This window comes from Gracilinanus agilis, chromosome 6 (assembly GCF_016433145.1).
Source record: "Gracilinanus agilis isolate LMUSP501 chromosome 6, AgileGrace, whole genome shotgun sequence".
In the NCBI taxonomy this organism is placed as follows: domain Eukaryota; kingdom Metazoa; phylum Chordata; class Mammalia; order Didelphimorphia; family Didelphidae; genus Gracilinanus; species Gracilinanus agilis.
Window position 1 is genome coordinate 286,842,407 of NC_058135.1, and position 25,163 is coordinate 286,867,569.

The following is a 25,163-nucleotide window of genomic DNA, read 5'->3' on the forward strand; positions in this document are numbered from 1 at the left end:
GGGGGTGGGGGGAGGGGCGAGGTCGAGGTTTGGGGAGGGAAGCGGGGGAGCCTCAGGTGGTAACCTGGAGCCGAGCCCGTGACTTGGCTTCGCGCGTGGGGGCGGGTGTAGAGCAAGGTCCTTGGGGTGGGGCCGTGGGAAAACATGGGCAGGGGGAGGGGAAGAACTGCGGGGAGAGAGCGACCCCCTCCCCCACGCTCCCTTGCCGCCTCTTCCCAGCCTTGCAGTGCGGAGCTTGGGTGCTGCGGGGGGAGGACCCTGGGGGTGGGCGCCCTTGGAAAAGCCCCAGGTCTCCTGAGATTGCGGGGCAGGTGAGCTAGAAAAGGAACGAGGAGGAGACCGCGCCCCGCCGGGCGGTGGTATGGTAGCCCGCACGAATTAAGTGCTTATTATGTGTCCGGAGAGGAGCGGCATAGCTGGCATCTGGTCACGGGGGATGGGGGCAACCTTTCTGAGGTGCTTCCATAGGTGCGGGGGAAAGGGCTTGTGCTTTGGGGGCCCGGGCTGGTCACCGCAGAGGAGAGGGCTCTGTAGGGGCAGCGTGACTCTCCCCCGACCCCCATTGCATCTTCCTTCCCTGGGAGGGTCCTTCTGCCACTCCAGGCGTCCCCACGAGTGCATGGGGAAGGGGCTCTGCCTTCAGCTGTGTCTGCTGGAGCCAGAGCCCGGGAACTAAGGTGACAAAGGCGAGCGCGGACTGCAGAGAAGGGAACGGATGGAACAAAGCAGGATCTGCCGAAAGCCCCCTCTCCCCTATGGCGTGCAGGGACGCTGCGGAGCCGACCACTGCGTTTCCTTTGTATGCGCGTCTGCTCGGTGGTGGGAGCTGGCTGGCAAGCGCCCCTCTTGCGGAGATCTGCAGTGCAGATGCCTTCTTGGAGGAAAAAAACCAGTGGGCAGGTGACAGTTCTTAAAGGGGCCAGAGCCTTGGAAAGAAAACAGGTGGAGAAAAGGGCTCCCTAGGCTGTCAGGAATCGTGGATTTGTTTCCTATTCAGAATTTTTTTCAAGAATTTAGGTTTTTAAGTTTCTTCATTCTATCTGTTGCTTGACTTTGGGAGCTGGTCTCTTGTCAGTCGTGATCGTCGTGGTTAGCTGTAGATACACAATCTTAGTATGTTCTGAATGCTGCTGTTTCCACCTGTCTATGTCATGTCTTACTGGGTTTCCCAGGGTGCTTATGATATATTTAAGTAGAAGCAACTTATTTCTTCTTTAGGTCAAGGTTAGCCATACCAGTAAGGAACCCTTGTGCTAATGTTAAACAATTATTTCTCTAAATTTTTCTTTTCATGCCCAATTCTAAAGGAAAGTCAATTCTATTACTAAGCAACTTGGTTGGGGGTGGTATTCTCTCTTAGCAACTTGGGGGTTTCTTATTACTGTTCTCCTTTATTGTTTTCTGATGCATACATTGATTTTTGTCAAAATCAAAAAGAGGAGACCACTGAATCCATTATATAAGGATTTCTGTGGGTCACTTAGTTTTAGAATGCCTTGTCCGTGTTTTATTGTATTTTTATTTTGTTAAATATTTACCACATTTATATGTATATACAAATCTTGCCTTCCAGCTTAGACTCAATAGGTTCTAAGGCAGAAGAGCAGGAAGGGTTTGTCATTGTGGGTTAAGTGACTGCCCAGAGTTTGGGTGACACTCTTGTGCCACACATTTAGACCATAGTTCTGGGAATGAAACCTTTGTGCTCATAGTGAGGGAAGTATTAGCTAGAGCAACCCTAAACTTTAAGCCTAAAATTTACAATGTTTGAATAAATTATGAGGTCACTTCAAGGGCATTTCCCTCTTGGCTATCTCTCTATGAAAAAAACTGTCCATCTTTATTAATAGGGCCTTGTTGAAATGATTTTGATACATAGGAAAACAGTAAGGCCCAAGTAAAATGTCTGGTGACATAGCTAATATTTTCTTTGAAACTTTATTTTTGGTGTCATTAGCCACAATTTTTTTCATTTATTGTACTATCCTCTTTAAGAAAAGTTTTATTAATGTCTTATTTTAACAACATCTGCATTTCCAAATGTACATTTCTCTTGTCCATTACCCTGACAGGTCCTCCATATAACAAAAGAATAAAGAAAAAAAAATAACTCATTGAAACTAACCAACACATCAACTCAATCTTGACAGTATATGTATGATATATTCCATACCCATGGTTGGTCCTCCGCCCTTGCAAGGAAAGGAAGGTGGATACTTCTCCATTCTTAGGCCTAAACATAATCACTAAAATTACACAGTGTTCAATTTTTTTCCTTCTTTCCATATGATACTTCTTTTAAGGCGGGTTTGCTTTGCATTTTTATGATATTATTAAATGCTTTATCGCTTTTTTTTTTCATGAGTTAATGCTACTAATTGTGTGGGTATATATGCCCATATACACAAGCTTCCTAAATGAATTTCCATGTATAAAACATTTTGTAACTATAAATGAAATTCCCTGTAGATGATGGGTAAGGTCCTGAAAAATTGTGTATGTTAAACAGCAAATGCTTTCTCATTTTTTCATTACCGCACATCTTAAAGCTTTCAAATCTTAATTTCTTCTGGAAAAGTCAGCCTCAATTTTCTCATTTATAGAATAAAGGGCATGTATGCAAAAATACATTATTTCTAAAGTTCCCTCCATTTGTTTGATGTGATGAATTTTTTTCCTTCCTCACTTAATGATTTCTAACTATGTAATTAAGAGAACTCACAACTTCCAAAGGAAAGAACCTGGCTTACAAGTGGTTTGGAATACAAATAATCAGCAGTCATCTAGCTTGTTTTTTTAACTGCATATTTTTCCTATGTATTGGCACTTTACTATTATCTACTCATTTTCCTCAAGACAGATTTGTTGTTGGAGTATCTTAGGTGGTACGTAGGTGCTGTCATTGTTGACATGTAAGATAAAAATGAAAATTTTGTTTTTCATGTCTTCAGTTCTTGTTATTAAAATACCAAGGGGTAATAGACCCAGATGTGTCCTTTAGACATTAGTGGGCCTTCTGCAGCATCCCTATTTTTAGGGCCTGCACTTAATACAAAAGCTGCATATAAAGATTCTCTGGCATGTAGTCATCAGTTCATTACTTAAGCTTCCTCATTGCAAAATGGTTTCCATAGCTCTAATGGCAGCAGTCTTCTGCTTGCATGAATATAAAATGAAGTTGGTTATTCTAGAGTCTAGACTTAATTTTAAATATCTTTTGATCTAATCTTGATGAGTTTATGAAGTCTTAAATCACATGCAGTAGTAGCATCCTTAAGGCAATAATATCATCCCAAGCCATTTAGAAGTGTTTTTCTTAAATCCATGTCATTTTCTATGCTTCTCTTCCTTGTTACTACTTTGGTGGCGTTCCTGGAAGTTAACCCCAGCCACAAAAGTCTAGATAGCCTTGTTCGTACTGTCATACTTTTCTTTTAAAGAAAGAGTGATGCAATCAACTTCCACCAAGAAAATCTCGAGTTTAGAGAATCCAAAATTAAAGAAAGTGGAATAATGCAGTCCATGGTCCTCTGGCTAATCCTTTGGTTAGATGGAATCTGCTCTAGGTATATATAGTCTTTTAACTTGGCTTCCAAATCTATAGATTTTTCTACCGAATAGCCCATGACCTTAGGCAAGTTGACTCTAAAGGCACTGTTTACTGCTTTATAAAATATGAATGGGACTGAGATAATCTTTAAAGTGTCTTCCAGCCTTGAGAGTCTGTGAATTTGTAGAAGTTTGAATATAACTAGGAATTGTGAAAAGGCCACCTGGGAAATTGTCTCTCGGATTCCCTTTCTTGAATTTTTATATGACCAAATACTAATGTAGCCTACTAGCATAAAGCAGGAAACAAGTTCTTAATGCAGAACTAAGACTAGTACTTACATGACCTTGGGCAAGAGAGCTTGTGAAAGTAAGCAAGCTCTGGGCTGGAGTTTCCTCATTTGTAAATTGAGGCTGTCATTTAGTCTGCCTGCCTTGTGGGCTTCTGAGTACCAAATAAGATAATGTATCAGAAAGCATTTTGTAAAATGGAAAGTGCTATACAGGTGTAAGGTGGCCCTAATGTTATTGGAAGGAGAGGAAGAGGTCTGAGTGAATGGTGACTTAGCAGATTTCTGCCTATCAAAGGAGAAATAAAAGAGTTGTTCAGTCTGAACCGAAGTGAAAGGGACTCATCTTTTTTAAATGAATAATAAGACCAGGGATGTTATACATACAGCAGTTGCTTCTGCTAGTCCAAATGTAGTTGAGAGTCTGATTCATATACATTTAAATGAATTCCTTTAATTTTATACTATCGTGTGAAATTTGTTTGTGAAATTCTGGAACTTGCCACAGTCTGAAGTTTATGTTCTCAAATGAAGTGCCAAAATTAACATTTCGTCTAAAAACATTTTGGACAGCTTAAAATCAAAACTAGAATCCTAGTATTAGAAGGAATCTCAGAGCCTGGGTTTGGCGTTCCAAGTTTCATCCCTTGACCTGTTCCTATCTTTTAGACTTTTACCCTTTTCCATTTACTCTGTCATTCAGTCACACTGGCCTTCTTGCTGTTCGTCTGTCCTTTGCTCCCATGTCGTCCCATTGATTGACTCTCGTGCTTGACTATTCCTCTACCTCATCCTCCAGGCTTTCCTTGCTTCCTTTAAGACTCAGCTAAAAAAACCTAACTACTTTATGCTGGAAGCTGATCCTGGCCTCTCTTCTCCCTTTCTCCCCTCCTGCCCACAATTAGCCATTTTCACTGTTATATCTTTTGTTTGCAAGCTGTTTCCCCCATTAGAATGTAAGTTTCTTGAGGGCAGGAACCCTTTTGTATATCTCAGGGCACATGACTGACCAGTAGCTGGATAGGAATGTCTCTAATTTGTGTTTAATTCTCTTTGGTTATTACTCCCACTGGCACCTCCTCCAGTGGGCTTTTTGAAAGTAACATGTTCACATTCCCAGCAGGCCAATGAAATATATTTGTATCCTAATATTTGAGTTGCTTCATCCTGTCACAAATCCTTGAGTACTTGAAATAGTTTTTTCTTTATATGATGGATGAAGAATCACACCCATGAAAGAGTTGGTGAAAGTTTATTGTGGCAAAAGTTTCATGAGTTAAAGGATGAATATTTAGCAATGCAACTCTGATTACTTTGTGCTTTAAACCTTGACATTGTTTTGGAAAGGAACAGACATCAGCTCTTGAACCAGAAGTGGATGATTACAAACTTCCCTTGAAGTGCAGGGTGGTCTTTTCCTTCTGCCCGAAAGCAGGATGAGTCCATTATCCTAATAGGTTAGGTGACTTTATCTCAGAATCATAGCCCAGCTGATCTGTTAAGGAGAGGAAGGATGGGCTGTAGTTGTGTTACAGAGTTGGCATGGCATTCTTTATGCTCATTTATTCCCTGCAGCATTCTCACCATAAATGTTGCCATGATACACTGTGATTGTTCTTGAATATGAAAACTCCCATCCGCAGAGATGGAAATAAAGAAAGCAGGAGGTGGAGTAATGCAGAAGAAAGGGCCAGGCCAGCGCAATCACCCAATCCAGGACAAGAATCACAAAGCCTGTTTGGATACAGACAAAAAGGAAACAGCTCCTCCCCTTCAGTAGTTTATGTTTTACAGGGGGGAAACCCAGGAATGAAGAGGAGTATGGGCCCAAAATGTGCCAAATAAAGGGGCGGGCAGCCTGTCTGACCATCCGTGAAGGACTACATCTTTCTCAACTCACCTCACTTCTCAGTGTTCTTTGAGTAACTCTAAGAAGGTTCTAGGCTATATTGGGAGAGAGATTTTCTTCACCCAGGAGTTCTTTATGCTAATGAAATCACAGGTCCAGTCCCCAATCTGACATATTCAGAGTAAATACAAAGTAATTTTTTTTTTAACCTCTGTCTTAGTAGAGGTTCCAAGACAGAGGAGTGGCAAGGACTAGGCAACCAGAGTTAAGTGACTTGTCCAAGATCACATGGTCAAGAAATGTCAGAGACCAGATCTGAACACAGGTTTAAATCCTGACTACAGGCATGGTGTTCTATCCACTGTGCTACCTAGCTGCCCCCAAAGTAATGGTTTTTTGAGTGGGTTATGCAGATATAATTATTCTTCCCTCCCCCTTTTCCCAAGTTTCTTTCAATGTAATTTTCACTTGTAGGTATAATTTGCAAATAACAGCTATTCTGAAAAGCTGATGGGTAAATAACAAAATGAATCGCAACTAGCTTGTTCTGAGTTATACTCTTTCAAGATTTTTCATTTCTTCAGCTTCCAAAAATGTTTTTTTTCCTACCAAGAGCTTTAAAAAATAGTTGGTAAAGACTGTCCATTGCCTTCAGAATTTTAAGGGGAATTTGGAAAAATAATAATTGTCAGATGTTTTATTAGGTATATTTGGCCAATTTGGAAATATGCATTTATTAGTTTTATTAAATGAGTTATCCATGCATTTATTTCAAACCGGTAAAGGAGCATGATTCAAGTAGAAAAATTCTGGGTTTAAATTCTGTCCCTTAGACTTAATTGGATGTATGACTATAAGCAAGTTGTCATCTCTGAGCTTGGTTTCCTTGCCTGTCAAATGAGAATAATTAAATACCTAAGAGCATGTATGTAGTGCTTGAAAGTTTGCAAAATGCTTTACATTTATGATCAGAATAATTTAGTGCTCTGGCAAAGTAATTTGGTTCTTTAGTGAAACAGATTACAAATTATTAATTCAGCTGGGTATCTTGTTTACTGGTTCAGTTCATGTGGTGCATATCAGCGTAGCAGTTACCAGGGAAACCGCCTTATCTTTTATTTGATAAAAGCAACTCTAGATTATTGTTAAGTGGACTATTTTACAATAGATTGCTTTTATATACTTTTTTTTTTTTAACTTTAAACCCTTAACTTCTGTGTATTGGCTCCTAGGCAGAAGAGTGATAAGGGTAGGCAATGGGGGTCAAGTGACTTGCCCAGGGTCACACAGCTAGGAAGTGTCTGAGGCCGGATTTGAACCTAGGACCTCCCATCTCTAGGCCTGACTCTCAATCCACTGAGCTACCCAGCTGCCCCTTTTATATACATTTTTAAAGAAACTCATAAAATAAGACTGGTCATTGCTTGTGATTGCATCATTGAATTCTTTCAAGGTATTTCTTCAGCTTGAAAGACATTTTGCCATAGTGGCAATGCAGTTAGAGGAAGTTTCAGGGTGGCACACACTGCCCTTTGGTGTTTAGTGCTTTTTTTGTGTGGCTTTGAGCAGCAGCTTTCTGGTTCTGATCAATGGTTTTTAAATCTCCATTTAGTAAAAAAAGTTGTGGGAGAACTAAAACCAGCCTGTTGTAGAGAAGATTGCCTCAGGAAGCTCAATGCTATAGGAAAGGTTGCTAAAGGAAAAAATAACTTAATTTCTAGAAGCAAAATTAATGTAATACCCAATTATCAGCTTGAAAATTCTTAACATTGAGTAGTATCATCATTTTATTGATTTAGATTAGTGAGTATGAAGTGGAAGTGAATTGAAAATAGTTCAGTCACTCAAGTGAATTCAGTGGTCAATAGAACTACAAAGTCCTGATTTGCAGCTTCATAATTTAGTATATTCAGTGCCCTGGAAGAATCAATACCTAGAAATTTAGAATATCAATTATTAGAAAAGGTAGGATTAAAATATTCAAACAAATGAAAACCAGGAAAGCTACCTAATTTTTTTATTTGAATGATGCCTTTTATCAGAAAATAATTTGGAGTCTTGCAAGGATATTTAATCTTTTTTGTAGGGGAGAAGATACAAAGTTCAAGGTAAGCTCATAGGTAAAATGATTCTTAACTTCCCATGTGGTTTTAAGTAAGTTTGACTCCCTCTTCACCTTCATTTTTTGTACAAGCATATTACTGTATGCTACTTATCAACATTCACATTAAGAATTCTAAAACAATTCTAAAATTATAGACTTAATTTTATTCATATGACTCAAGCTAAAGGGAACATAAAAGTTTTATACCAGCTTCTTCATCTTAAAAGTGAAGAAACTGAGGCCCAGAAATTTTCTGTGGCTGTAATGAAAAACCTTACCTTCTCTGGTGGGCTAAAGTTCCTGTATCAGACAAAAGCTAAAATGTATTTAACTGTGTTCCATTATTGGGAAAGGATACAAGTACATAAATAAATATTGCTCTATTTAATTAAGCTTTAGCCATTCAAATTCTTGCAAGATAACCAAATTCGAATGCAGCCAATGCTTCCTTACACTTTTTCTAATGTTAGTTCTTTTGCGTGAAGGATTTGCCTTGTTCACCAACATTTATTTATTTTGTCTTTTAATCAGTACCAGATTTTATTTCCTCACTACTGGTACTATTAAGTAGACTCAGCAGACTGGGCCACTAAGTGCCCAAGAGAGTGAGAGGTTCAGCGTTACCCAAGGGAACTGTTTTAGAAATTACAAACATGGTACTCTTATTGGGATGCAAAAACAAAGTAACTTACTGGCCAGACACTAGCTTAGGGGTTCTTTTTTTTTTTTTTTTTTAACAACCTTTACCTTTCATCTTAGAATCAAAACTATGTATTGGTTCTATTGGTTCTAAGGCACAAAGGGTGGAAAGGGCTAGGCAATGGGGGTTAAATGACTTGCCCAAGGTCACACAGCTAGGAAGTGTCGGAGACCAGATTTGAACCTAGGACCTCTCATCTCTAGGCCCAGCTCTCAATCCACTAAGTCACCAAGCTGCCCCCCTTAGAGATTCTTAAAATGTAGTTGGGGAAGTCCCTGAAACTTTTTGAGGAAGTCTTCAAGATCAAATCAGTTTTCATCATAATACTAAGGCATTTGAATCTCCAGTACAGAAAATGTAAATAGACATAATCCACATTACAAAAAGATCTCTGATGTTCTCAGTTTTTAAGATCGAAGAAGAGTCCTGAGATGGATGGGTTTTTGAGCCAGTGCACTATCTCAAATCAACCTCTTCCCTACCATAAGGGAGTGAGAACTGGACTGTGAAGGGGCCAGGAATATAGTTTTGAGAATTAAGTATTTTATTGCTATCTCAAACCTTCATTTTTGTTATTAGAACCTTTAGTATTGGTGTTTCTACTAGACAATAGACTGCAGCTTGAAAGTTGTTTACTGATTTTATAATGAAGCTAGTTGGCCCAGGTGGGAATTGGGGTAATTAGTTTTTCAGAGTATGTATGCCTTTTCAGAGTATTCTGGGGTTGAAGAGAAGAGTAACAAAAAGAATATTCTGGAGACTGAAAAGTGAAAATCTTTTTCAAAAGAATTGAACAAGACAAACATTTTTTAACTTGGCCACGGTGTGGATTTGTTTTGTTTGTGCTTATTTCAAGTTTTTTTTTCTGGTGCATCTAAAGGAAATGGGTATTAGGAATGGTATTGGTGGTGCAGAAAAAAGGACACCATTGAAACTTTTTTAAAAGTCTACAGAGGGGGGCAGCTAAGTGACATAGTAGATTGAGAGTGAGGCCCAGAGATGGGAGATCCTGTGTTCAAATATGACCTCAGCCACTTCCTGGTGGTGTGATCTTGGGCAAGTCACTTAACCCCCATTGCCTCACCCTTACCACTTCTGCCTTGGAACCAATACACAGTATTTAAAATACAAATAAATAAAAGTCTACAGAGGAGTGCAGAAGGAAGCAGGACAGTTTTGAAAGTAGTAATTGAGTTATGCTTTTAAAAAAAGCAGTGATATTGGATGGACATTTGTTACATTTACAATATTCATGGTATTCTACTTTACATATGAAAATGCTTTTTTTTTGCACATCTAAGTTGTGAATTTTTTTAAATTGAAGAATTGAACATAGTATCACCTTGGTTATAAAGTGGAAAATAATAAGCATTTGTCCATACCACAAAATATTTATTTAGGTAACAGTTGCATAATGCAGTTTTAAATTTACATGTGATAAGTTTTGCAGTTCAATATTAGAGAGGTCAGATATTAGGGAGTCATTTACTTTTCGTTTCTGTATTCATTAGTAAACAGTTAAGCCCTTAATGTGGTACAGTGTGCAAACTTTGACTAAGGTACTCTTTTTTAACTCTTACCTTCCATCTTAGAATAAATACTGTGTATTGGTTCTAGGGCAGAAGAGTGGTAAGGGCTGGGCAGTGGGGAGTTAAGTGACTTGCCCAGGACCACACAGCTAGGAAGTGTCTTGAGAAGAAATTTAAACCTAGGACCTCCCTTCCCTGGGCTTGGTTCTTAATTCACTAAGCCCCCGACCTAGCTGCCCCTGAATTCTTGGTTTTTGTTTTTAAAGAAAGTCAAAGGTGAAGGAGGGAGTATGTTGAAGGTTGGAAGCAAAGTTGATCAGAGAGTAGTAGAATCAGTAGAATGGAACATTAATATTTCTGTTGGATTACAAGTTTTAATTCCACTGAATTTGAAAAGAAGGATGTCTGTTTTTAAGTCTTTCTTTTAAACTTTGATCCTTTCAGTAGGGAATGAATAATCTAAATTTAGGTAGTTCATTTCAAACAACCCTTTGGAGAATTACTACATTCAAGACACTGGGCTAGGATGAATAAGACAGCCATCACTTTTGCATAAAATACATTTTTCACATAAGTGCTAAAGTGACAGTCGACCTGTCTGAAAATTTAGAGGACTCTTTGGATTTTGCTTATTTATTATAGCATACTATTCTATCATCTCACAGATACGGATTGGGTCTGACATGCTGGATTTAGACAAGAGTTTGAGTCTCAAAACCACCATTCTCGAGTCCAACTCTATAAACTAATTACCCTGATGGAATAAAGTCTAAAGATTACAGTAAGATCTCTTACACTATGCATCTTTTAATAGATGCCTGGACAATCTTGGTGCAAATTATGACTGATTTTCTGTGGTCTCTGTAAGTAGGCATGCTGTGTATAGTTAATAGTCACATGTTAAAAATTTTCCACCAAAGCAAGGTGTTATGTGGAGGAAAGAAGGTAAGGCAGCTGGTGAATTGGTAGGCTCTCATTCCCTTACACTAGTCTACTTTAATTTTTGGCATTGAATTTGCAGCTTGGTTTTTCTGGTTTGTTCAGATTTCAATTAGTAGTCATCAGAGATTTCAAGTTGAAAGTAAATGCATATAGAAGTGAGATCATCTGGAAACATTAAAGAAATGCGGAAATAATCTTTTTAAATAATGAGGAGAAAGAGATATTGCTTGTGAGTGTTGGTTTTCTCTTTAGAATTGGAACAGGTGCGAACTTAGATTCCATACTTGCAGGCACCTAGTCTCTTGGTGGTGCAGTAGAGGGAGAATTGGGCTTGTTCATATCCTGGTTCAGACTTTTACTGGCTGTGTGAACCTGGGCAAGTTGTTTAACCTCTTGTCTGCCTTAGTTTCCTCCACTGGAAAGTAAGGATATTACAACCTACACCAGTATTTGTGAGGATTAAATAAGATACCATATATACAAGACTTAAGGGTATATAATTGGTAGCTATTATTATTAATAATATATGATCTTCCAAAATTGTGGCACCACTTCATATATAATTATTTTTATACTTCTTTTGATTGATTTGCTTATATATAATATAAAGTTTATCAATTGAACTCTGAGTTTTTAAGGGTCAGCATTATATATACTTGTCCCTGGGCATTTTATAACTAGTGTCTATAGGCATATCTCTTAGAAAAATCTTTAGTATTTTTATGGTTAAGATCAATTTGTAAAACATTCAAAACTGAAAAATGTTGTAACAAGATTAGTAGATCTGGAGAGCTATAATTTTTTTTTCTTTTTTTTTAAACCCTTACCTTCTGTCTTGGAGTCAATACTGTGTATTGGCTCCAAAGCAGAAGAGTGGTAAGGGTAGGCAATGGGGGTCAAGTGACTTGCCCAGGGTCACACAGCTGGGAAGTGTCTTAAGGCCAGATTTGAACCTAGGACCTCCTGTCTCTAGGCCTGACTCTCAATCCACTGAGCTACCCAGCTGCCCCCTGGAGAGCTATAATTTTAAAAGGTGAAGTTGCATTTGGATCCCTTCTTCTTGAGAAATATTTGATAACTCTAGAAAAGTACATGAAAGCTTTTAAGGGAAATGTGTAAATTGCTCTCATCAATAAATTACTCTCAAGATGGCACTTAACAAATGTTTTTAAATTTAATTTTTCTTTAACAAAAATAATTTTCTTTCCCTCTCATTTCCAAGAAAAACAAGACATTTGTAACAAGTAAGCATTGTCAAACAAAAAAATTCCTAAATTGTCTATGTCCAAAGTATTTTTGTTTCATTCTGTATCCTTAGTCATTCACCTCTGTTAGGCACTTGAAAACTTACTAGGGCAAATAGAAATTATTTTCTTTTCCCCAACAAATAACAGTGGAATGTAATATAGGGGAAAGAACCTTGGATTTGCCATAATGCTGATATTTGAAACTTGGCTCCTTTCCTTACTGAGCTCTGAAATCCCCTTTTCAGTACTGAGCCTCCATTTCTTCATGAGAGGAATTGGAATAGATAATATTTAATGTTCCATCTCTAAATCCATGAATGCTATGATTGAGTTATTCTTACAGAAAAGGTACTCCTCTTACTTTAGTGGTAAGAATGTGTTTAATAAAACAGTCAGTTGATCAATTTTCAGAGACCTTAATGTCAAAATAAAATTTTGCTGCTGGGTGAGCGGAAATCTAGCAGTAAAGCTGTGCTGTTTTGTTTTTGTTTTTCCTAAAGAGAATGGTAGTGACATTACTAAATCTGACTTACGGAAAAGTTTTAAAAATTCCTGTGTGAGGTTGTCGAATTCTCATCCTATATATTTTCTTTCAGATTCCTTTGTTTCTTCCTCTCAGCCTGTATCTCTATTTTCGACCTCACAAGGCAAGTCTGTCATTTTCTTGTGCATTAATGAAAGAAAAATGTTGAGAAAGGCTGTAACTGGGGGTATAAAGCACACTATTCTTATTGTTCATTCCCCCTCCAATCCCTTAAAACCCAAATTAATGGCAAATCAGTTCATTGTGTATATTTAGCAGCTGTTTGCTCCTAGTTCTCTAGAAGTATTCATTAGGCAAGTAAAGTTTGCTTTTTAAGCCTTAAGCCTTAAGAAACAAAATTGACTCTGTCCATTAACATTTAGGACAGACAGAAGTGCCTTTCAGGGGGAGGAGGAAAAAAATAACCCCAAACCAACTACAGAATGTGATGTCTATTGTGATGTCTATATGATTTAGAGTATTGACTAACAATTATATGACTCTTTTGAGACACTTGGTGTTTGGAAGATAAAGATATAATCTTGTCTCCACTGCCTATACAGAAAGCACCTGTCAGCCTACTGTGAAATTTCTTAGCTTGAATTTCTCTCCATATTGGCCCTGGAGTAAGTCACTTGGCTTCTGGCAAGCAGTTCTTGTCCTAGAGATTGTTGTGACTTTACTTTTTTTAATCTGGCATCTAGTGAGGAAGGGAATTGGCAGTATGGTAATTTTATGTTTGGAGATTATAAAGGGTAGGATAACTGTGGAAAATATGCAGGCAAAAGCTGTAGGCTTTGCTCATTTGTCCTCCTAAACAAATGCTGCTTCCTTGGTAATTGTTGCTGTTAGCCCCAAATGTATAGGCCAGTGGAAACCCTTCATTTAAAAAAAAAAAAAAAAAAAAGGAATTAAAATATATCTAAGGGGCAGCTGGGTGGCTAAGTGGATGGAGAGCCAGGCCTAGAGACAGGAGATACTAGGTTCAAATTTGACCTCAAACACTTCCTGGCCTGTGTGACCCTGGGCAAGTCACTTAATCCCCATTGCCTATCCCTTAGCACTCTTCTGGCTTAGTACCAATACATAGTATTGATTCCAAAATGAAAGGTAAGGATTAAAAGAAACAAATAAAATATTTCCAAGACTTACCCAAAAAGCCTAAGGCCATGCTTTGTGGCTACTGGATCATAGCTGGAATTACATATATTGAAGGTTATGCCAGTTCGTTAAGGAGTCTGTCCTATAGAGGACTGGACTGAATGAATATAGAATTCGATAAGTGAACGAACGTAAAGATTTTGACCTGTTTGTTCTTCTTTACTAAAGCTATGGCAGACAGATTTGTGTATACCTTGAGTTAATCAACATCCCCATAAAGTTAATTGTACATATAAGCCTTACATTATATATATATATATATATATATATATATATATATATATATATATATATATATATATATATGTATGTATATGTATATGTATATATATATACACACATATATATGTGACAAATCGCAAAAGGACTGTACTTGGATTCTGGTATTAGACCAAATTTCCATTAGGTGTGTTCTTTAGTGAGTTAACAATACAAGTAAATCAATGACTATTTTCATGCTGTAAAGGAACAGCTTCTAATTTAAACTGACTGCGTACTTTTTTAATGTTTCCAGAAACAAATTTCAAAATTGATTAATCATTCTAAAGATTCTGCATTTGAAAAACAGTGATATATTTATGTAGGCTGTGGAAAAGAAAAAGGATTTTTCTAAACTAAAATTTATAGGAGGTTTCAGTTTCAAAAAGTTGACTATAATTCTAGAATAATTTTAAACTTATAGACTATCATACCCCCCCCCCCTTTTATTCTTGAATAAAAATTACTTTAGGGAAAGAAAAGTAGGTTCTATTGTTGAAGGAAAAATGAACAGGATCGGGTATCTTGAAAGAACTAAAGTGTCAGTTTCCATAAGACATGAAAAACTGGACCAGCCCTTTTGATAGCATTTTTTTTTAATGTGGAAAATAATAAAGATAGAAAAATTTTCCCAAATAGTGCTATGTTTGTTGAATGAGATTAACTTTCTCTGATCTGCAGTCCTTGCCTAGTGACCAGAGTTGGACTTGGGGACTAAGCAATTATGTGAGGATCCCTCACTTTAACGTCTTACTGAGAAATACCCTTAACAAATGAATTGGTTCTTAGACAGCTGCTTTTGGCAGATTCCACTTTTCCTTCAGTAAAATAACAGAAGGGGAAAATACCAGAAAGACTCTGTTTGGTTTGAGGAAATTGTATTCCTTAAGAACAATTTTGGTTGTTTCAGGCCAAGGCAAACCATTATATAAAGAGTAGCCCTATATCTCCACCTGTAAATTCTAGGAAGCTAAGGAACATAGAAGCTAGTGAGCAGATCTTATTATATATAAAGACTGCTTCTATGTTTTGTTTTCACAAATACATTAAACAAATTCTCTTAACATAAAATATTTTTCCTGGAGCGGTGGCAGACTTAAAGCTATTCCCCTAAAGAGTTCCAAAGACTCCAGACAATGAAATTCAGTATTATCCTTGGTATAGGGCCAAAGCCTTCAGACTGAATATAAAGAGATAACATTAAATGTCACTAATTTAAACTGAGGGTGGCCTGGCTAAATTTGAAATCTAAATTAGAAGATTTTAAAAGAAAAGTTCCAAGTATACCTAGAACAAAGTAATTTTGGTCCTTGAAATTAAATCAGTCTTCAGGTAACATACCAACTACATGGCTATGTAAACTAGTAAAGCTTAAAATCACACTAAGATTTTTGGAACACTGAATATAGAGGAATACTTGTCTATAAATAGTCTCTTCTTGAACCATTTTTTAGTTAAGAATGTTAAATTAGTCTATTTATATTTATTGTATTGTTTATATATAAATATCTCCCATATTTATCTTTTGTTTAATAAATTCTTTTTAGTTATAGAAAGGTAAACTTCAGCCTAATCCTGAAGTCCAAGTTAGTGAAATACAATTAATATTTTACTACGGTGAAAATGGTTGTTATTAATAAAATGACTTGGTAGATCATAGAGTCTAGCTCTCTACCAAAGGTCAAGTAAGATTTTTATCTCTATTTTAGATAAATATAAAGCAGTTGAGACCTAGAATTAGTCATTGACTTGTCCAGATAGTTGTACAGTGCTTTTTCCACCCCTTTTTCATGTTTACTGATTGTTCTTTTAAAAAGGTGAGTGACACTTCTACTGGTAACATGTTAAAAGCAAGGGAGCAATTGAATTAGAAGCTAGTTTAACCATGTAATTGTTAAATTTACTAGAGTAATGTTTTAAAGATGTATTGCATCAAGCATAAATGCAAACTAAAACATAATTATCTCCTCTTCAAACCATGATGATGAATATTTTTCACTAAAAAATAGATGTAGGAGAAAAATATAAGAAGACTTGCTGTCTTCATGAAACATAGCAAAAATGATTGGGGCTGGGAGAACAGACAAATTGAAAAATCCTGTCTTTCAGTATGGGAAATATATTTGCTTCATTAGATGTTTGCATTCAGTCTGGCCAGTGCAATACTGTATAGGCATCTGGAATAGGAAGTTAGAACACTGATAACTTTGGGACGAGCGTTGAGGAGGAAAAAAACTGAGCCAGTTACAGCCTTTTTTCAAATTATGAAAATAAAAGAAAACATTTTTCTTTGTACAAAAGAACCTTTCTTGTTTTGGACCTAGCTTAGCTGCAAAGTGTCTGCTGGCTAACTTCCTATTTTGATGCTATGGCTGAAAGTTGCTGATACTATTTTGCACGTTTTAAAATTTTGAAACTGTCGTTCCCTCTTGTTTGTTAATATTTAAAAAAAATTCATGTGTAGGAAAACCTATGCCTGAATATTTTTTCAAGCTAATCTTTTGTATGTGTACATTTGTATGTCTGTGTATGGCAATGACAAAGTAGTTGATCAAATGATAATTAAAACAGGACTCCATATTGCTCATTCCATTCAAGAGATTGTCCTTTTGTGATAGGGTAACTAATCCATCGTGATCTATATTTGAAGCCCCGCTGCAACTTGTACCCAGGTTACATTGCTGTATTGTAGAGACAGTAAATACTGACATACAGAATTGAGTCATTCCTAAATAGAAAAGGGCAAGGAGTATTTTCTATACTCAGCCTTCTTTCCAGATGGCAGGGTAAGAAGAGCCTAAACCTAAGATCTTTGCATAAGGGTTTTGTACAAGTCATTTCTCCTTCCCCAAAGCCAATTGATTGAGGTGGGGAAAGGTTTGTGGGGACTAAAAGGGAGAATTAAAAGTATCTTAAATGCTTACTATCTTTTAATATTTGAAATTTTAGGGAAAATATTTTCTGAGTTAGATTACATATTTGCTAACCATCCATGGAATTTGTTATTTAGAAATCATAGTGTTCAGCAGAAACTTAAGAGTGTGGCTTCTGATTTGCACTCTCATACTTTATCTTAGATACTGTGATCAAAACTGTTGGAGCTTTTTTAGGTTTAAAAACAATCTAGAAACACAGGGCTCTCAGTATATCTTGACGGAATTTGAAACATCGCCATGCTCACTGTATTCTGAATCTAAAGCCCTTGTTTGTCATGTCTGAGTGGGTAAGGATTTTTGTTAGTGTTCAGGCCTCTGGAAAAAATGAAATACCTGTTAAGTGAACTCTAAAACAACAAAAAAATTGAGTGTGTTCTTGGAATTAATTGGAATAATATTTGATGGTATTTCCTTTCTTCCCATTTACTGAATGACATAGCTGTTTCTCTGAGAAGGATTAGTCAAATAACCTTAAAATTCGTGCTTCTTCATAGTACACAATGTTTTGAAAACTACAATAAACCTGACCTTTGAAGAGCCTTATAAATATTGCCATCTAGTCTTGGGTAACAGTGCTACCATGACTAATTGTGATATTCTTTACTTGAAGGAAATATGCTTTACGGTCATATCAGAAAGTCAAAACGCTTATCAAATTCTGTACTATTTTGTACTACTTCAACAAAATCACAATTTAATTTCAAAATTGCCTTGCATTTAAAAAATTAGCATGAAAACAAGATTCTGCCTGCCTGTTAGTGCTTTTAACATTGCCAAATAATTTACTTTTCATAACTGCTGACACAGTTCTGTGCTAAAATTGCAAACAGGATGATAAAAATTAAAAGAACAGAAGAAAATGTCTTTTTCCTTTATAAATACAGGAACTAAACTAAACCATAGTCTTCCAATATCTTATTAGGACCAGAGAGGTGATGCTAGGTTCTAAGAACTATTCCAGTAGTATAAACAAGGGTAGATTATAGCCAAACTAGAGGCTGGATGACGTGTCATCTGAGCTTCAGTCTAGATTTGATCAATAGACAATTACAAAAATATTTTTGTCCACAGCAACTGATGAAGGACCATATACATAACTTTTGTTGGAATTACCGTATTTGCCTTAGACATGTTGGCTCTGTTGAAAAAAAGGAGAGTTGAATAAGTTAGTTAGAAAAAAAAGGAGAACTAATAAAAATAATCTTTTGTAACCAATAAGATGGGGATTAGTTTTTGTTAATGACAAAAACAGACTAAAACAATTTTATTTAATAGTTAAAACAGAACATTTTCCTAAAGATTACTTAAAGTAAGGTATTGCTTTATTCAGTATCTTATGGTATTGATGGATGGTCAGTAAATGTCAAAATACATTGTAATGCCTACTACATGCCAGACTGAGCTATAATGGCTCTATTTAGTAGGTTTTAATCTTTAATACCGTTGTTTTCTTATGAGTGCTTATTTCAGTGAATTTGAAAAGTTTTTGTTAATTATACATTTTAAAATCAGGACTTAGTGTAGTTATTTATTTGAAAGCACAACCCAGATTTTAAAAATTTCCCTTAGAATAATAGTAAGCATTGCCACCATCTTGATTTTTAAAATATTCTTTACAAGATGACATGCCTCAGACTTCCACGGAAGTTGTTAGCAGCATGAGGACAAAAAAGATTTATTGCTTTCCTCTCTGTACAGAACATAGTAGGTCAGGGGAAATAAAACAGATTTAAATAAGATTTTTGGCTTTAAGAAATTTATAACCTAATAGACAAGCAAACTGGTAGGGATGGGAGGCATAGTTTGAGATAAAACAGTTTTTATTCACTTCAGGGTTCCATTCCTTTAAGAAGTTGCCAAGCAGTTCTGTTCGAATCTACATCTATCTAATCCAAACTATATTTATTGAGTAATGATCAGTAGCCATTTTTAAAAGCCTAGATTACTAAAGTTATTACTGCCACAGATTATAATAACTAAAACTGTGTTTCTAAGCTTTGTTATGGTATAATATTGGAGATTATTTGTATTTTTAGTTCATATAATGCTTAGAATGCCTATACTATACACAGTGGCAGAGGTGTCCAGTGGTGATTTTTTTTTTTTTTACTAGTACTGAGTGTGAATTATAGTTTGGCTTAAACAATTTATCCTTGTTGCACAGATACCACTAAATTTTAACAATTTATTTTTCTCTTACGTCAGCTTATGATTACTATGGCCTACCAATAGATTTAAAAAAGAATTTTATTATAGTGGAATTTTGTGGCTTGGTGGTGAGATTTGGCCCATCTTTTCTTAATTTTCAAGTATAGAAATTAAGTTCGTGGGTTGAGACTTAGGATTCTCACTTGCTGCTATTTAATCTATTTGCATAGATGATTTATTATTTTCATGAAGAAAAGAGTGAAAATGGTTACTGATGGTATTTCTGACTTCTGCTGAAAAATGCTATGGGAGTATAATGTTGTAGAACATGCCACGCCAGCCCTAGAGGAAATTGTGAAGGAAAGCAAAGTTTAGCTAGCAATCTCCTACTTCTTTTTTAGTGCCTCTGCCAAAAGCCTTCCAATTTTGAGCTCACTCCGGCTTACTAGCTATCCCTGATCCAGAGGACTGGACTTTTCCTTCTATCCCTCCCCAATCCAAATCTATTTGTTCTAGAGCTCTACCATTTATGAAAATTGGAAACCCAATCCAATAAAATATCAATAAATATTACTAGGTCCCTTGCATTGTGCTAAGCACCCAGAGATACAAAGACAAAAACAAAAGTCTGACTTCTTCGAAATTTACATTCTACAAAGTAGATGTGAGGTAGGCTTTGAAGCAGATGTTGACTAGTTGGGCTTAATCAGTCACTTTTGCAAGAGTATTTGCATATTAAAAGAGATGACTTCTGACAGTTGGTTTGCTTCAGCCCAAAGAAATTAATCCAAATGTTAAAAAAATTTTAAGCTAGTGGATCTTTTCAAGAACCTTCAAATTATGTCATATGAGCAATTACCTGGGCATATGAACAGGCCTGTGTCTAGGACAGAACCTTCTACTGTTAAGCATGGGACAATTAGTTCTGTGTCCTCTGCAGTTCAGAGGGGAAACTAGCCCTGCCAGGAACCTTTCCTTCCGGACTGTGTTAGATTAGGAGAGTGAATTTTCTTTTTTTAAATGTCATATCCTTTTTTGTGGTACTTTTTCTTTTTATGCCACCTTCATTTCCAAATTTCTACCCGTGAGTTGTTTCTCGTAACAAAGATTTTTAAAAGAGAAAAGTAAGTCTTACTAATAATAACCCTTCAGCCTGCAGAGTATGAGAACATAGACAACATTGCCTCCCCATATTTGTCACTTCTGCAGTGACCCCTACAGTAGGGAAATGTCCATGGTTAGTCATCAGAATTATATAGCAAAGAATAGTGAATTTATAATCAAATAAGGTCATGTGTTTTAGTTGTTCAATTTATTTATTTTATAGTTACTCACACGCACCTGCCCCCCACTGAAGAAAGAACAAAAGCTCTGTTGTAAACATTGTGCAAAATTTTAGCAACACTTTGTTATCATGTAGTTAAAACTGCAAGTGGTGTTCAAGTTTGTGCTGCTTTTATTAATGTTTCTGCAAAGAAAATCCCTGCCTTCCCAAACCTCCCTTGTGCCTCTACAATGCTTTGCCCCATTGCATTCACAGCATGAAGTGGCTTCTTGATTATTGCATGCCTCGTAGGATAAGTGTAGTCATTGTTTTGTTGCCCACACTCATACATATATGTGCACATACACATATGAATTGAAAACTAAAAGCATGCTGCTTTGCCTGACTTGACTAGCTCATGTGTGTTGTACACTGTAAACACTTTTCTCTTCCAAATCCTGGCTTCAGAGAGATTGAACTCACTAGGCTCTGATAAGGGCACATCAGAAATCACGACTTCTTTTTCTTCATCTTCTGAAATCCTCAACACTGACACGATACTACTTGAAGAAAAACATCAAGTATTAGACATCCAGCCTGTTTTGTCAAAAGAAGGAAAAGACAATTTTGCTGGTGCTGCTAGTAAAAAGATGGAGAGAATTAATGGGACCAGTGGAGCTTCTGCAATCGAAGCTCCACCTGTTGGCACAGAAGCAGAAGTACACTGTGATCGTCCGTGCATTCCAACCAGTTTTCCTGAACATCCTCCCTTTCTTACCAAGGAAATGGGTCCAACTAAGCATCATGTTAGTAAAGACCAAGGACCAAGGAACCAAAATGAGTTATCTGCTAGGGATAATGAAGCTGCTTCAGATGCTGATGTCACGTTCACTTTGCTAAAAGGCCAGAAGCCGCATACCAAACAGTCTGAGGCAGAAGGCATCAGGAATCATTCTTTGTCTCCATCTGAAGTTTCTGGTGTTGTCAATGTTGAAAAAGATTCTCCTGAATCCCCATTTGAAGTCATCATTGACAAAGCAACATTTGACCAGGAGTTTAAAGACTCCTATCGGGAGAGCACTAGTGAACCTGGTAGCTGGGCAATGCATACTGACCGTGAGATAACTACCAGTAACTCACGGGACAGTAACAGAATATTCTCACTGAGAAACCAGGAGGAAAGACATCCAGCCTCTGCCTTGCTCACCCGACAGTTTTCACGAACTACTGCAGCCCTAGAAGAGGTATCTCGGTGTGTAAGTGACATGCATAACTTCACCAACGAAGTATTGACTTGGGATTTAGTTTCCCAAGTAAAACAGCCAGAAAAATTTTCTGAAAACCTTGCTCAAGCTTCAAGTTTAGATGGAGATGAATATGCTTCAGAAACTTCAGCCTCACATCCTAAAATATGTCCTCATCAGAACATTCAGAAAATCCCTGTACATTCCATTCATGAGAGCAATCCTAGCACTGAATCAAGAGTAGCCCTCTCTGAAAAAGCTTCACCTGACAGTATTGACTCTGCAAGGAAAGTCAGCTTGGAAGATTTGGGAAAGAGTGTGCCTAAAGGAGGTGGCACCCTTATCAGGTTACCTGAATCTCGAGGTGGAAAATGTGCATCATTGGGCCTTGAAGAGATTACTGAAAAGGTAGTTTTACCTGATGACCCTCTGAAGGTTGATCTAAATGGGGAGAATTCTTTACTAGTAGAAATGATGGAAGCTGATAGTTCTGGTGAATCTGACGACACTGTCATTGAAGATATTACAGCGGATATGTCATTTGAAAGTGATAAAAGAGAATCTGAGATGCTTTCATGTGAAGCTACTGGTGGTGTCACAATTCAGGCAGAGAAACTTATTTCTGTTCCGAATCCCATAATAGAAGCAGATGAAAGAGAAATCAAGGATAAATACAGTCAGAATGTCAGCAATAAGACACGTAACCATTGCAGAGAGGCTGTTGATGACTTTGAAACCTTACAAGCTCAGTCAGATATTCTTGAAGAAAGTCCAGTTAGTGAAATTTCATGTCCAAAGATAACCACCACTGATTCTGCAACAAAATATGTGAAGCCGTTGGGCAACTTGAATGAAATTCTTCCCCTAAAACCTCTTAAAACTGAGCAACCCAGGCTTTCTCCAGGAGAATCTTCGAGAATGTTAAGAGAAGACTCCTTGAGGGAGAATAAAAGTGGTGACTCCCCAGAAGACCTTATAGCCACCCTTTCAGAAATCCAAACAAATAAAGCATTAGCTGAAGTAAATGCCTTTGAAGCAACAGCAGAAAAGGACACAAATTTGAAAACAACTTTTCCTGTGGGAGTTTTGTTTGGAGTTGAAGATGCTGACCACAAATGCACTGTACCAAACAAAAGCACCAATGGCAATCAATTCCAGAATACTTTTTCCATTCAAAGTGCTCCAGTAGCATCTTTAGATTTAGAACAGGAGCAGCTTACCATTAAGGCCCTTAAAGAATTAGGTGGGAAACTAGATGACAGGATAAAGGCTTCACAAGAGGAAGTAAAAGCCCCGATAGCAAAAAACTTCATACAAACCTCCACGGAAATTGTCACCTCGACATTTGCTCCAGAATCACCTTGGCCAGAGAGATCACATGATATCCTGAGGGAGAGAAATGTCAAGACTGCCTCTGACCCTGACTTTGGGATTACACAAGAACCTACTGGAGTAGGAATAATATCCAGCCTTCTTAGCAAGACTGAACAGGTTAATGAGCATTTCCTAACAAGACTTCTGACTGACTTCTCAGGTAACTTTTTACATTAGAAATACCACCTGTCATAAATTTGCCTAATCCAATTATTGATCAAATTGTAATTTTTCTATTAATCATGCTTATTAAATCGTCCTTTTTTAAAAGGGGGGGGGAATGTGGTAGAGAAAAGATAGGTCAAACCTTGTAGTGGTTGCTTTACTTGCTTTCTTTCTGCTTTTGACATTTCCACAAACAAGTAGACTCTTAGTTTTTCCTGTCACAAAAATCGACTCTCAGAGATTTATACAGACTAGGCTTTCTACTCCTGGCTATAAATAAGTGATTGACCTCAGAGTTCCAGAACATTAAAATCATTAGACCATTCTTTTATATGACTCCTTGACAATCACCATTTTGTTGATAGTTCTTAATGTGGAGTTTTAACATGAGACTTCTGAGATGAATTGAAGAAGAAAAGATGAAGGAGGTCCTGTTGGGAGAGAAGCTAAATGGAACTTTTAATTAATCTGGGCCTGTCCCACAGAGAAATTTCACATCTTGAAAGTAGGTAACTTTGTTGGAGTCCTCTTGTGGATAAAGCATTGAGAGAATTCAGTTATACTCTGAGGTCAGGGATGATTTCTTTTTGGTCTTTGTATCCCCAGTGCTTGGCAAAGTTCCTGGAACATCAGCACTTAGTAAATGTTTTATGATTGTGAGTGTTATGGAAGATAAAGGGGGGAGGGAGATTGGATGGTACCTTACCTTGTACATAAAGAACTTTAATACAAAATAAAATGTATATGTAAGAATTATAATACAAAGTAGAATGTAATTGTAAGGTAAAAGAGATACCAATGCCATGGAAGTTCTTTCTTACTGTAGGGATCATGTGAGGCTTTTTGGAAAAGATGGCATTTAAATTAAACCTTAAAGGAGAAGAATGAGGCAGGTGGAATTGGGAGTAAATAGGGCATTTTCAGTCAGAAAGGGACTAATAGTATTATAGGATTTAGAGTTGAAAAGGAACTTGGAAATATATCTTCTAACCACCTCCTTTCCTGTATTAAAAAAAAAAAAAGTTACTGATCTCTTTTGTTTTTCTTTATATTTTCTGAACATTTTCCTCTCCATTCCATTTCTCTTAGCAAGCCTTCTATTGTAACAGAATAAAAAAGAGAAAAAACATTCAGCAAAAAGTCAACACATCAACTGAGTTTAACATTGCATACTATGATCCATACCCTTTGTCCCCCAACTCTGCAAAGAAGGAAAAGTTTTTAGTCCTCAGTGGGGCCCTGCTTAGTTATTGTAATTACATTAAATTTCCCAGCCCCTTCATTTAATTCATGAGAAAGGCCACATTGTTTCCTTTTTGGTCAGAAACAAGAAAGCTAGCTTGTGCATACATAATACAGTTTTGCTAGTGCATAGATGTCTTGAAGGAAAGTCCTGGCAAGTAGGTCTGAGTAAATGGGTTGCAAATCTTTGACAAACTCAGGTATTTGAACTTTATTCTTTAGGTATTGGAGAGTTAATAGAGATTTTTTTAGCAGAATCTTGACATTGGAATTGTTTGCTAGGATGCTTAATACAGTTGTAGCAAGCAGGATAGGTAGGAAAGGGACAATCTGGAGACAGGAAAATCAGTCTTAGAAAGCATCTTGGCTTGAGATGATGAAGACTGTGATGAGGAGACAGATCTTGGGTGGAATAGAAAGAAAAAGATGCAAAAGATATAATAAAGGAAATAGGACCATGTGGCTGACTAGATGTGGGAGATGAAGGCAAATTCAAACAGGGTTTTTGAGCTTTGATTACTTTTGCCTTTTATTTTCTTACTTTTTTTAGTATCATTTCTAAGAAGAGCTACAAGGGCTAAGCAAACTGGGTTAAGTGACTTGCCCAGGGTCGCACAGCTGGAATGCATCTGAGGATG

At 37.0% G+C, this 25,163-nt stretch overlaps 1 protein-coding gene across 1 annotated transcript in view; it reads left to right on the forward strand.

Annotated features, from left to right (window-relative positions):
* The window catches only part of RTN3 (reticulon 3), a 50,110-nt gene that overhangs the window by 5,181 nt on the left and 19,766 nt on the right, over positions 1 to 25,163 (forward strand). The window contains exons 2-3 of the mRNA XM_044682292.1: positions 12,807 to 12,857; positions 20,969 to 23,278. Coding sequence (XP_044538227.1) covers positions 12,807 to 12,857; positions 20,969 to 23,278 — 2,361 coding nt within the window. The remainder of the gene's footprint in view (positions 1 to 12,806; positions 12,858 to 20,968; positions 23,279 to 25,163) is intronic.